Genomic DNA, 13,418 nt, shown 5'->3' on the forward strand with positions numbered 1-13,418 from the left:
TGTTCTCGCAAAGAAAATCCTGAACCAGGGGGTTTAAACAACAATCAATTACTTTTCACCACTCAACATTGCTCAGACTAGTTGGTATTTATTCCAGATTATTAACTGAATTTAAATTCTACAATGACATTATGAAGGACCATCATTAACAACACTTGCCCTAATTAGGGATGAGGTACAGAGGCATGAATGCACACACTCAGTGTTTTAGAACAGCTTTTCCCCCTACCATGAGATTTCTGAACGGTCCACAAACACTACTTCACTCTCTTTTTGCACTATTTACCGGTATTTATTATATTTCTTATTGTAACTTAAGAGTATTTTTTATATATTGCACTGTACAGCTTCCACAAAACAACATATTTCACGACGTATATCAGTGATAATAAACATGATTCTGATTTAACGAGATTTGAATTCGGGTGTCTGGATTGTTAGTCTGTTCTCATATGGTAATTTAACCACTGTCGTACACCATAAAGTATAATATACTCCTAATGGATCAAGAATATAGTGTTGTGGCAGATTCAAAATCAGTTACTATGTGCCATTATGACTTGATCATTTATTAAAGTACATATCTTTCAAAGCTAAAAACTAATGATCATAAAGCTGAATTTGAAATAGTGCCTACTGTTAACTGGAGTGAAATATTTGGCACAAATAAAGAATGAAATACAATCTCCTCCTTTTCAGTACAATTAACCGACAGCATTGTGCTGGATGTTTGTAATGCTGATGAAACCCTGGATGCAAGACAAGTACCTGCATCAGCAATCTTTTATCAACATTCCAGAAGTTAGTGATGTTACATTTATCCTAGCACAATGTACTTTAATCAGTTATATTCTGGATGCAAATAGTTTCATAAAGAAGTAAATACTTTTATGAAACATTACTTCATAGGTAAAATAAACATCTCCCATTCAAATATAGAACAAAGAACAGAATAGTACAGGCCCCTTGCCCATGATTTTGTGCCAATATTTTAACCTACTCATAGATGAGTCTAATAATTTCCACTTGTACAGCCCTCCATTTTTCTATCATCCACACGTCTACCTCTGAGTCTCTTAAATGTCTCAAACATATCTGCCTCTACCACCAGCTTTGGCAGGGCATTCCACACACCTACCAAGCTGTGTTAAAAACCCACATCTGGCATTCCCCAAATACTTTACCTCAAGGCCATGCCCCCTAGTAGTAGCTAATTCTGCCCTGTCTCTGGTTGTCCACTTTATCTATGCCCGATATCATCTTATACACCTCTATCAAGACACCGCTCATTTTCCTTCACTCCACAGAGAAAAACAGCAACTTGCTCAGCCTGTCCTAATAAGACATGTTCTCTAATCCAAGCAGCATTCTGGTAAATCTTCTCTGCACCCTCCCTGAAAAGCTTCCACATCCCTTCTGTAATGAGGCGCCCAGAACTGAACACAATACTCGAAGGACGGCATAGTAAGTGTAATGGTTAGCACAATGCTTTACACCGCTCCAGCAGTAAGATCCAGCTTCAGTTCCTGCTGCTGTAAGAAGTTTGTACGTTCTCCCCGTGACTGCGTGAGTTTCCTATGGATACTCTGGTCTCCTCCCACATTTTAAAGACATACGAATGAGGGAGTTAGTAAGTTGTGTGCAAGCTACGTTGGTGCTACAAACGTGGTGACACTTGCAAGCTGCCTCCACCATATCCCCGTTGCAAGCAATGCTTTTCACTGTCTGCTTTGATCAACACTGTGACAAATAAAGCTAATCTTTAAAAGTATGGTCTAACCAGAGTTTTATAGAACTGCAACATCACCTCGCGACTCTTGAACACAATACAGTAAAAATCAACATGTTAGCAAAATAAATCATCATTTCCTAATTACGCATTCCAATGAATTTTTACATCAATATGTTTGCCACCCCCCAAGATCTATCCAGCTTCTGTCAGTCACACAGTCACTGATGCTTGGTATGATCTGGAGCAATCAATCACCCTCTGTAAGGAGCAACAAAATGCTGGAGGAACTCAGGCAGCATCAATGGAAAGGAATAAACAGTCGATGTCTCATCAAGACTGGAAAGGAAGGAAACAGAAAGCAGAATGAGAAGGGGAAAGGGAAGGAGTACAAACTGGCAGGTGATAAGTTGCAATCCTTCCCCTTCCCTTACTTCTTATGCTGGCTTCTCCCCCCTTCCTGTCCTGTTTCCTAAGACTAAGGGTTTTGTCTGGAAAATACTACACCATGCAAGTGTCACATTAATCAGCAGACCTGCATTTTTGCATTTTGATGACATGGTGCTCAGATGCAAAACTGAGAGTACATTTAGCAATTTTCATCAGTTTGTTGACCTCATTTGCATATTACAATGAATGGCTGACAATATTTCACGTTAAAATCTCCAATATTTTCAGTTCTACAATGCTGCAATACTAAGAGCAGTTTATGTTCAGATTCCTTGTGGTGGGGAAGGACATGAGAACCAGACCAAAAGCAGCAGCATTCATAAACAACGGCCCAATGGAAACCAACAACATCCATTATCGATATGATTGGAGTCAATGTTCACTGTCGGCAATGCCGTCTGAGACACACATGCAGATTTGAACAACCATTAACATCAATGGTATGGCCTGCCAGAAATACCAAAGGCATGATCATGTTATAGTCATTGATATTGTAATTTAGGACATTGAATCTAAAATTGTTTCACCACTCTTTAGTTGGATGGAAAAAATGTAATGAGTTCCCATTATCGTCAAACCTCACAAACATTCTTCTCACAGCTCTTCCCCAGCTTACAAACACCTGATTTATGTACCTGTGGTACATATGAACACAAGAGATTCTGTAGGTGTTGGAAATCCAGAGTGATACACAGAAAATGCTGGAGGAAATCAGTAAGTCGGGCAGCATCTATGGAGGGGAGTAGGGAGTCATGTCCACAAGGTGCTTGAATACCAGTATTTATTATGTAGGCAACAGACAAAAGAATAGAAAACAAATTTCCAGTATTACTTTACATGTTGATGGATTTCAAGCAAATATTTCTCATACAGGAGTAACACAGGGTATATAGACATGCTACCATATGATCGTAAGTAATAAGATTATGGGAAAATATCATTGCATCTATTTGGATGCATATCTAAATGGATACAATGAAATCAAGAGATACAATTGCTATCTGCAGTCTAAATTTCTAACATGGGTAAAGGTGGATTTATTAAGTTTTTCAGTTGTATTGTTAAAGAACCATTTTCTAAAATGGACTGTAACTGCAAAATTCAAGTCGTCAAAATCACAATCAGAAACAGGTTTATTATCACTGGCATATATTATGAAATTCGTTGTTTTGCGGCAGCAATACATTGCAATACAGAATAATAAAATACTAGATTCATTACAATAAGTATTTATAAACAATAAATTAAATAAGTAGTGCTAAAAGAAAGAACAAAAGAAACTATCGATGGCCTCATTGTCCATTCAGAAATCTGATGGTGGAGGAGAAGAAGCTGTTCCTGAAATGTCAAGTGTGTATCTTCAGGCTCCTGTACCTCCTCCTTGAAGGTAGTAATGAGAAGAGGGCATGTCCTGGGTTATTGGGGGTCCTTAATGATGGATGTCACCTTTTTGAAGCATTTCCTTTTGAAGGCGTCCTCAGTGTTGGGGAGGCTAGTGTCCATGATGGAGCTGGCTGAGTTTACAACTTTCTGCAGCTTTTCCCTATCCAGATGGTGATGTAAACAGTTAAAATGCTCTCCATGGTACACCTGTAGAAATCTGCAAGTGCCTTTGGTAACATACCAAGCCTCCTCAAACTCTTAATGAAATATAGTAATTGCATCAATATTTTGGGTCCAGGAGAGATCTTCAGAGATGTGGACACCAAGTAACTTGAAGCTGCTCACCCTTTCCACCATTTGCAATAAAGTAGTTAAGGCTAACTTTCCAGTGAATTTTACAATGGCCTTATCATGGAGAGGACAAGGGAGTGGGGTTGAGAGGGGAAAAGAATCAGCCATGATTGAATAGTGAAGCTGGTGTGATGGGCCAAATGGCTCAATTCTTCTCCTCTGACTTATGGTCCATTGATTTTAAGATTGTTAATTTGGATGTCTGGGACTTTGATAGTGCTGGATAATCAGAATTTCCTGGATTATAGCTGTTATTCATAACAATATTTCAAATCACTTCTAATTCACTTTTTTAAAGATGTTACATAGTAGCACAACATGTTTTCCCTGGAACCCAGTATGCTCCAAGGGAGTACTGGAAACAAGGTCCTGTGAAGCTTCAGGGGAGTGTGGAGAAGAAACCAAATGAGTTTCATGTGAGCTCTGGAAAGAGGGAGCTTCCAGGAAGCACAGGAAACTGAACTTGGCCAGATCAAGGAGCACGTGAACTGGGGCCTTGATTCATTTAAGGGGTGGGTGGGGGGGGGCAGGACCCAGCACCCAGTGAGCCAGGGTCCAATCATCAGCATTTCCGAACAGTTATATAACAAACAGATTTTTGGAATTTTATTGTAGAGCGAAGTACAACCTTTCCCTTTCTCTCTGTTAGATAAGACACAGCATGAAGCATTCGATGGCTTACTGCTCCTTTATTTTCCATGTCAACTTCCAAACTTCAATAGATATACCTGGGAGAAATCTGCGTTACATGAGAACAACCTCCACTCTGCTGGAGAGAACAAGCGGCAGCTCCAATAGAAGAGACCGAATAACCAAAAGACACGACCACTAACGAGAGCCACCACTTACTCTTGGCCACACTACACCAAAATACGTGGATCCTGGGTTGGCCTCTGCAGCCACTTGAGGACACCAATAGACAACTGAGGAGAACGTTATACTCGACTCGAGTGATTGCATTACTACCACTTCCTTCTACAGCAAAAAAACCTTCAATAAAACTGGCTCACGCTCCAAAAGAGACAACATCTCAAATTTTGATTACACAGAACAAATGATAAGAATTATTTCTAAATTAATAATGCAGTAGTTTCAATGTGATTTAATTATTTAAATGAATCCGAAGATAACTGCAAATTACACTGTCTCAACTATTGGCTACAACTTCGAGCCCATTGAGTGATTGGTCTACTTCAGATAAATGCAAATTAGCAGACAAAGAATTGTTGGGTAGCCCGGTAGCATAGTGTTAAGTGCAACGATTTACAACTCCAGAAATCACTCCCCAGATTCCCAAAGACATACTGGTTAGGGTTAGTAAGTGGAGGGCGTGCTACTATGTTGGCGCCAGAAGCATAGCGGCACTTGAAGCCTGATCCAACACATCCACAGACTGTGCTGGATGTTGACACAAAGGACCCAGTTCACTGTATGCTTCGATATTCATGTGACAAATAAAGTTAATCTTTAATAAGTCAACAAATATCACGGTTGAAACCAAAAGGAAAATAAAAATGAAGCTTGGTTAAATAAGTATATTTAATAATAAAAATCCTTCTGTTTAGAAGTAGAGAATACCCAGTACTTCATATGGTACTTCTTAACTTCAAGAACCCTAACCTGGATTTTGTGAATTATGAAGCCCTAGTAGATTAATTTGTGGGAAGACAAGATGGTGAATCTAGCAGGTTAATATTCAAACCACCTGCAGAGAAATCCACAAGTTGGTCCACTTTCCAACCATGGATCGCATGAATGTGACAAAAATCCAGGGAAGGAAAAGAAAAGGCAAATAAATAGAATGAATTCAGAAGGCTTGCATGACAACGGAACGATATCTGAGGAGGCTGCACTGCGATTCAAAACTTCATTGCTGTGCAGTCCGTACAGTGTACTCACATTCAGCTCCCTTCACCTCAGGGGAAGAATTCAGCAGCATCATGGCAGCAGCTGCATCAATATCAGAATCTGAAATGAGAAGAAAAGAGCTACATTTATTCTTGACAAATGCTGCTGGGCCGGTGGAAGAGGAACTGAACATAATTCTGCAAGAATGACCCCATCCTTACATGTTACAGCCAGTAAACAGGACCTGAGATATTTTTTCCATCCGATGTTGTTAATGAAAATATTACAAGCATATTAAATATTTAGAAGGCACAAAAAAGCATCAATGCATGACTAATGCTTTGTCAGGCCAGCCAAATTTGTCTTCCCTCACAGGTTCTCAAATAATAGGATTATTGACATGCAACAAAGCATTAGCTGTAGCGTTCATGTAGAACCACTGCCAGAACAGACAAAACACTAAAATCTCTCCGCCTGTCTCTGGGGAAAACAGCAGATCCAATAATACAGAGAGATCTTTGCACTCCTCATCCATGACACAAGTTGCAGTGATTCTTCAGCTAAGCCTTTGCAAATATTGCTAGCTAACTTTTAAATTTAAATAGGTTGAGAGGACTGTTATTTATTATTTCTCAGAGATCTGAGTAAATATCTCTGAAAGGAAAATTTTCATCAGTATCTGCAATTTGATTTTTCAGATCTCAATTTTCAGATACATCACCAGCTGTATGGACAGACTGGAGTTTCAAGAACTAGGATGATTAAAGACCATTGTAATAGAGTGGTTCGAGTCTTTTATGTAGTGAATAAAGAGCAAAATGTTTCCACTGCTGCACAGCTGAAAATCCAAAGAATTCAGACAGTGGTAACGGAAGGCTGTGGTGAAATCCTGAAGATAAAGTCCCTGGTTGAAATGTCTACTGTTTATTCCTCTTTATAGATGCTGCCTGACTTGATGAGTTCCTCTGTTACAAAAGAATCAGAGGATTTGTTTTAAGTTATTTATTTAGAGATACAATACAGTAACAGGCACTTCCAGCCCAATGATCCTGCACCACCCAAATACACCCATGTGACCAATTAACCTACTAACCCATATGGCTTTGGACTGTGGGATGAAACCGGAGTACTGAAGGAAACCTACGTGGTCATGGAGAGAATGTACAAATTCCTTACAGACAGCAGCTGAATTGAACCTGGGTCACTAGCATTGTAATAGTATTATGCTACGCTACTGAGCTACCACGTTATATATAGTAAGTTTAAACATGGTGAATTATTATGATCTGAAATGCACTGTCTAGTAAGTTGAGGGACTGCATTCAAAACCAATGTTTAAAAAAGGAAAACAAATACTTGAAAATGAAAAATCAGACTGCTTGTTAGGAAAGAGCAGGATAGGACAGGGTTAATTACAGCACTCTTCAAAGTGCTGCTGTCAGACAGGGCTGGATGACCAACGAAACAGCAAATGGAACAAGAACGTTAAAAACGTAAGCAGTGTCTGTGGACAGAGAAACCTATTAATGTTTTGGATCAGCAACCCTTCCTCAGAACTGCGGGGAGAGTGGGATGGGCGGGGAGGCGTTCCAGTCTTCAAAGCAGAACTGAGAGAGGAGTAAGATGCAAGGCAAGACTGTATGGAAACGGGTCAATGCAGATCAGGTGATAATGAGCACCAGTTCCGATTGCTGGCATGGAATTTTAAAACCACAGAGCAAGAAGCTTTTTTTTTTACACACACAGAGTGGTGGGTGCATTGAATGTGAGGCCAGGGGTGCAGGGAGAGGCAGATACATTAGGGACATTGAAAAGACTACTGTATTAGATAGGCATATGGGTGACAGAAAAATGGAGGGCTATGGAGGAGGGAAGGGTCAGATTTATCTCAGAGTAGCTTAAAAAGCTGGCACATCATCATAGACAGAAAGGTCTATACTGTGCTGTACTGTTCAATATAAGAAAATGATAATGGGAAATGATTAATGCAGTTCTCCCAATGCTGGAGAATTTAATATTCATTCCAGAGGTTGCAAAATGCATCTTGAGAAGATAAGGTAAGATGGAGGGGTGGGGATGGAGGGAGAGGGAGAAGGAAGAGGAAGGGGATGATGGGGGGGGGGTTGTAGAGGGAAGTGGGGAAGAAGTATTCCCTTTTAGCATCATCAGGAATCCCTTTTCATAATTTTGCCGGTCTTAGCTGCATCTCAGTCACAATTTGCACAGCATTCTATAACCTCAGGATGCCCATTGAGTTCCACAATAAATGAAGTACATTTTGTTTAGAATAACCCTTGGACCTTAAGAAACATAGCAGCCAATTTCATACTCTAAGGTGCCATAAACAGCAGTGAGATAATAAGTATATATAATCTGATAAAGAGATATTGTAGTGAGATGAATATTGCTCAGTGCAATTGGCCATCATTGCACTGTTCTGGGAATGCTTTAAACACACCCCTAGGGGCAGATAGGGCTCTGATTGATTATCACAGCCAAAAGCCAGAGCAAAGCTCCATCTTTCTTCTTCTTAGGCAGTTTCTTGGGGTCAAAGATTACTCATGGCTACTCTTCCTCTGGGGGTTCTGAGGCTAGTGTTAGATCTATGGTCTCTGTCACAGGGCAATAGGAAGTGTTTGATGAGGCACTTGAGTGAGTAGAACAGGAGGAACTCCTTTCATTTCATCATCACTTCACTGACAAATCAGGGCATCATGGTAGCATAGTGGTTAGTGCAATCTCTTTGCAATGCCAACGATCACTGATTGGTGTTTGAATCTTGCCACTGTCCGTTAGGAGTTTGTACATTCTCTTTGGATGACCACGTGGGTTTCCTCCGGGCGCTCTGGTTTCCTTGCACATTCCAAAGATGTACGGGTTAGGACTATTAAGTTGTGGGCATGCTATATTGGTGCTAGAAGCATGGTGATACCCGTAGTCTGCCCTCATCACAATCCTTGGACTAGGTTGATCGTTGATGCAAAAATGATCTTTTTCACTGTATGTTTCGATGACTAATATGGAGGATTGGCTGACTGGCTAGAGGCAAAGAGAGGGAATAAAATGTTGGTTGCCAATGACCAGTGGGGTTCCACAGGAGTCTGTGTTGGGCCTGCTTCTTTTCACCTCCTTTGCCAATGATTTGGATGACGGAATTGATGGATTTATGGCCTGGTTTGCGGACGATGCAACAATAGGTGGAGGGGCAGATGGTGTTGAGGAAGTATGGAGTCTGTGGAAGATTGGCAAAGAAATACCAGATGGAATGTAGTGCGGAGAAGTGTATGGTCATGCACTTTAGCAGAAGGAATAAAGTTGCAGATTATTTTCCAAATGGGAAGCAAACTCAAACATCAAATTGGGAGTCCTTGTGCAGGATTCCCTAAAGGTTAACATGCAGGTTCAGTCAGAAGTAAGGAAATGCAATGCAAATACAATGTTAGTATTCAGTTCAAGAAGACTAGAATAGAAAAGCAAGAATGTAATGCTGAGGCTTTGTAAGGCACTGGTCAGGCCACATTTGGAGCATGTCAGCTGTTTTGGGCCCCTTATCTAAATAAAGATGCATTTGCATTGGAGAGGATCCAGAAAAGGTTGACAAGAATGATCCTGGGGTGACCACAGAATCTGAGGTGAAACTGCTACTTTGGGAAGATGTGTATTTTTACATCATGGCCAGAAACATAATACTTTACTTCAGCATGAACAAAGACACCTTCTCCTCTAATGGCAGTAGGTGACAATTCATTTTCCTGCAATTGCAGGCTGTTATCCCCATTATATCAGTGCAGGTGGAAGGGCAGCATTGTAGCCCAGTTCCACCTTTCAGCACTTGGTCTAAAGTATTGTCAGTCAGAAGCCTTGTTTTAAATGTGATGAAGGTTTTTTTCTCAGCCACTTTCACACTGGGAGTTCTGGAATCCTGCAGCTTCCAGCTGATGCTTTCCTTATTTGTTTGTTGAGACACAGCATCCTTTTGAGCCGCACCTCCCAGCAATGCCCGATTTAACACTAGCCCAATCATGGGACAATTTATAATGACCAATTAACCTACCAACTGGTAGGTCTTTGGACTGTGGGAGGAAACCAGAGCACTCAGAGGAAATCCATGTGGTCACAGGGAGAACATACAAACTCCTTACAGGTACCAGCGGAAACCTTCTAATCATTCTACTAATTCCTTTGAATTCATACCCTCTGCCTACAAAATGGGTCCTGTTTACCTTCTTTAGGCAGCTCTTAGTTTTATCCGGCTTTAAGGTGAGCACAGGAAATTTACGAGTGATATCTATGAGTTGGTTTTTTTTTTACACAGTGGGTGCTAGGTACCTGGTACACACTGCTGGGGGTGATGGTGGTAGAGGCTGATACTTTACTTACTTTATTGTCACCACACAATTGATACTAGAGCATACAATCATCACAGTGATATTTGTTTCTGCGCTTTGCGCTCCCTGAAGTACAAATCAAAGTAAATATAATAAAAATTTAAATTATAAATCATAATTAGAAAATCAAAAAGTGAAAGTATGGTAGTGCAAGTCAGGTCCAGATATTTGGAAGGTACGGCCCAGATCCGGGTCAGGATCCATTCAGCAGTCTTATCACAGTTGGAAAGAAGCTCTTCCGAAATCTGGCCGTATGAATCTTCATGCTCCTGAACCTTCTCCCTGAGGGAAGTGGGACAAAAAGTGTGTTGGCTGGGTGGGTCTTGTCCTTGATTATCCTGGCAGCACTGCTCCGACAGCGTGTCGTCTTGCTGACGTTGAGGGATAGGTTATTGTCTTCTCACCATGCCACCAGGTTCTTTATTTCCTCTCTGTACTCAGACTCATCATTACCCAAGATACAGCCTACAACTGTGGTGTCATCAGCAAACTTATATATTGAGTTCGATGGAAACTTGGCTACACAATCATGGGTGTACAGTGAGTACAGCAGGGGGCTGAGTACACAGCCTTGTGGGGCACCGGTGCTCAGAGTGACAGTAGAGGAGAGCTTGTTTATTATTATTTTTTATTATTTATTATTATTATTATTTCTTATTCTTACAATAAGAACATTTAAGAGACTAAGGTAGGTACATGGAGGTAAGAAAAATGGAGGGTTATGGAATGTTTAAAAAATAGCTTTGTGCATTACATGTACATCGAAACACAATGTGAAATGCATCTTTTGCATCATTGCTTGTGCTGTGCTGGGAGCATCCCACAAGTATTGCCACACTTCTGGTGCCAACATAACATGCCCAAAACTTGTACATCTTTGGAATGTGGGAGAAATGGGCACCCAGAGGACACACGCGACATCATGGAGAGAATATACAAACTCCTTACAGGAAGTGGCAGAAATTGAACCCTGATCAGTTTATTGCTGGCTTAGTAAAGCAGTTGTGCTAACCGCTATGCTCTGGCGCCATCCCAATATTTTATATACATTATTTAAATATGATCTTTTATATTCAAGTAACCCTCTATTTCATAGAAGCAACACTAGTTTATCCACTAATCCCCATAGTTGCAATTTTCCAGTCTGGGCAACAATACTGCCCATCTCCACCGCATCTTCAACAGTGCAGCCCCATCCCTCTGCTGATACGGTGCCCCAAACTGTACATGAAGATGTGACCCAAACAGTATTGTGTCCTGTTTGAGCATAACCTCCGCATTCACATCTCCTTAATAGAAGAGGGGCATGTTAAAACCAAGAAGGAATAGGCTTAAGATCATAGACGGGAGGTTTAAGAAGGATATGACACCATGGGCAGCTTCTTCACTCAAAGGGTGGTGCTTATTTGAAATGAGTTGTCAGAAATAGTCGTTGGGGAAGATACATTAGCAACATTTAAAAGCCATCCAGATGCAGTCGATATTTTGGGCCAAGACCCTTCAACAGTTCTGCCGAAGGGTCTCAGATTGGAACGTCATCAACTATACTTTTTTCCATAGATGCTGCCTGGCCTGCTGAGGTCCTCCAGCATTTTATGCGTGTATCTTTTTTTAAAATCCCTTCAGCTACTTTTAAGAATCTGTGGGCAAACACTTCAAATTTCCCTTGTTTCTCAGCACCAACTGATGGGCTGCAATTTATTATAAATTCTCCTTAACTGTTGCATCACCCAAATTGCATTTTCTCACAATTCTATGAATTAAATTCAACTTGCAACTTTTCTGCCCAATAGCTAGATCATTTGGATCTTTTTGTAGCCTGTGGCTTTCTTCCTCATCACCATCTAAAACACCAATTCCCCTTTCATTTGTAAATTTCTTTATGATATCCCTGACATTGAAATTTAAACCATTAATATAACTTGACAGTTTTCCCTTGAAGGCAGTAACTCAAGCAGGAGTAGAGTCAGTAGGCACTGATAGCAATCTGACAGTTCACGTGGATCTATTCATTAAGGGCATCAGAATTGAGGATCTAACAAAATACTGACCTTGGAGGAAGTGCAGCCTCAATTTACCAGAAAGGTACCTTATCTCCAAAGGCTAAGTTATATATTCAAATTATGTTTTAATACATAAAATGCCCGTATTCTTTGGCACTTAGAAGGTTACAAGCAGTTTGAATTTAGGAATCAGTTTTATAACTCTTCCTCAAATGGCAACTAACATGGTCATTAAAACATGTGAAATAAAAATCGAAAGAAGACAAAAATTTACTGTTTAAACCCATGAACTTCCTTCTTCATTCAATTAGATCATGGTGGATCTTCAACCTTGACTTTTCCCACCTTCTCCCCATGCCCCTTTATTCCCATAACATCCAGAAATCTACAGATCTCTGTTTTGAAAGCAATCAATGACCAAGTCTTTACAGCCCTCTAATGAGAGGGCATGGGAGGTTTACCAGGATGCTGCCTAGATTAGGAGCAAATCTTATGAGGAGAGGTTGAGCGAGATAGGTCTTTTCTGTTAGAAGTGAAGGAGGACTTGATAAGGTGATATGAAGCATAGATTAAGTGGACTGCCAGAGGCTTCTTTCCAAGACGGAAATGGCAAATACGAAGAGACATAGTTTAAAGGTGTTTGGAGGAAATTATAGAGGGGATATCAGAGATAGGTGTTTTTACATAGAGAGTGGTGAGTGCGTGGACTAAGGGGTGGTGGTAGAGGTAGATACATTAGGGACATTTAAGAAACTCTTAGTTATGTACGTGGATGAATGAAAAATAGAGGGCTGTGTGGAAGGGAAGGGATCATGAAGTATGTTTATACAGATTGGCACAACATTGTTGAGTCAAAGGATCTGCACTGTGCTGCAATGCTCCACTCAACTTATCTTCACATGACAAACACACTGTGTCAGAAATAAGTCTGGTGAATCTTCACTACACTCCCTCTATATAAGGAAGATGAAAAACTTGTATACAATGTCCAAGTACAGTCTCACCATGGCCCAATATAATTGCAAAATAAAAACAAAATATGACAGAAGTACTCAGCAGGTTAGACAGTATCTGTGGAAAGAATTAATCTTTCCTCAAAAGTTTGACCTGAAACAGTAACCTTTCTTCTCTGCCCACTGATGGTGGTCGATCCACCGAGCATATCCTGCCTTTACTACTTTATTATATTCAGATTTGCAGTTTTCTAAAAAAAAATTCTGCCTAAATGCTTTAGGAAATTTTTGTTCCTGAATTTAAAACTCTTTT

The 13,418-nt window shown here is 40.3% G+C and overlaps 1 protein-coding gene across 7 annotated transcripts in view; it reads right to left on the bottom strand.

The window, feature by feature from the left end:
- The window catches only part of foxn3 (forkhead box N3), a 364,761-nt gene that overhangs the window by 20,133 nt on the left and 331,210 nt on the right, over window positions 1-13,418 (bottom strand). For 6 of the 7 annotated variants that reach the window (XM_073039366.1, XM_073039365.1, XM_073039368.1 and 3 more), the window contains exon 5: window positions 5,813-5,881. The exons of the other annotated variant lie outside the window; for it this stretch is intronic. In XM_073039366.1, the coding sequence (XP_072895467.1) occupies window positions 5,813-5,881 (69 nt within the window). The remainder of the gene's footprint in view (window positions 1-5,812; window positions 5,882-13,418) is intronic. 7 annotated transcript variants of the gene reach the window in all.

This window comes from Hemitrygon akajei, chromosome 3 (genome assembly GCF_048418815.1).
Source record: "Hemitrygon akajei chromosome 3, sHemAka1.3, whole genome shotgun sequence".
NCBI classification, from domain to species: domain Eukaryota; kingdom Metazoa; phylum Chordata; class Chondrichthyes; order Myliobatiformes; family Dasyatidae; genus Hemitrygon; species Hemitrygon akajei.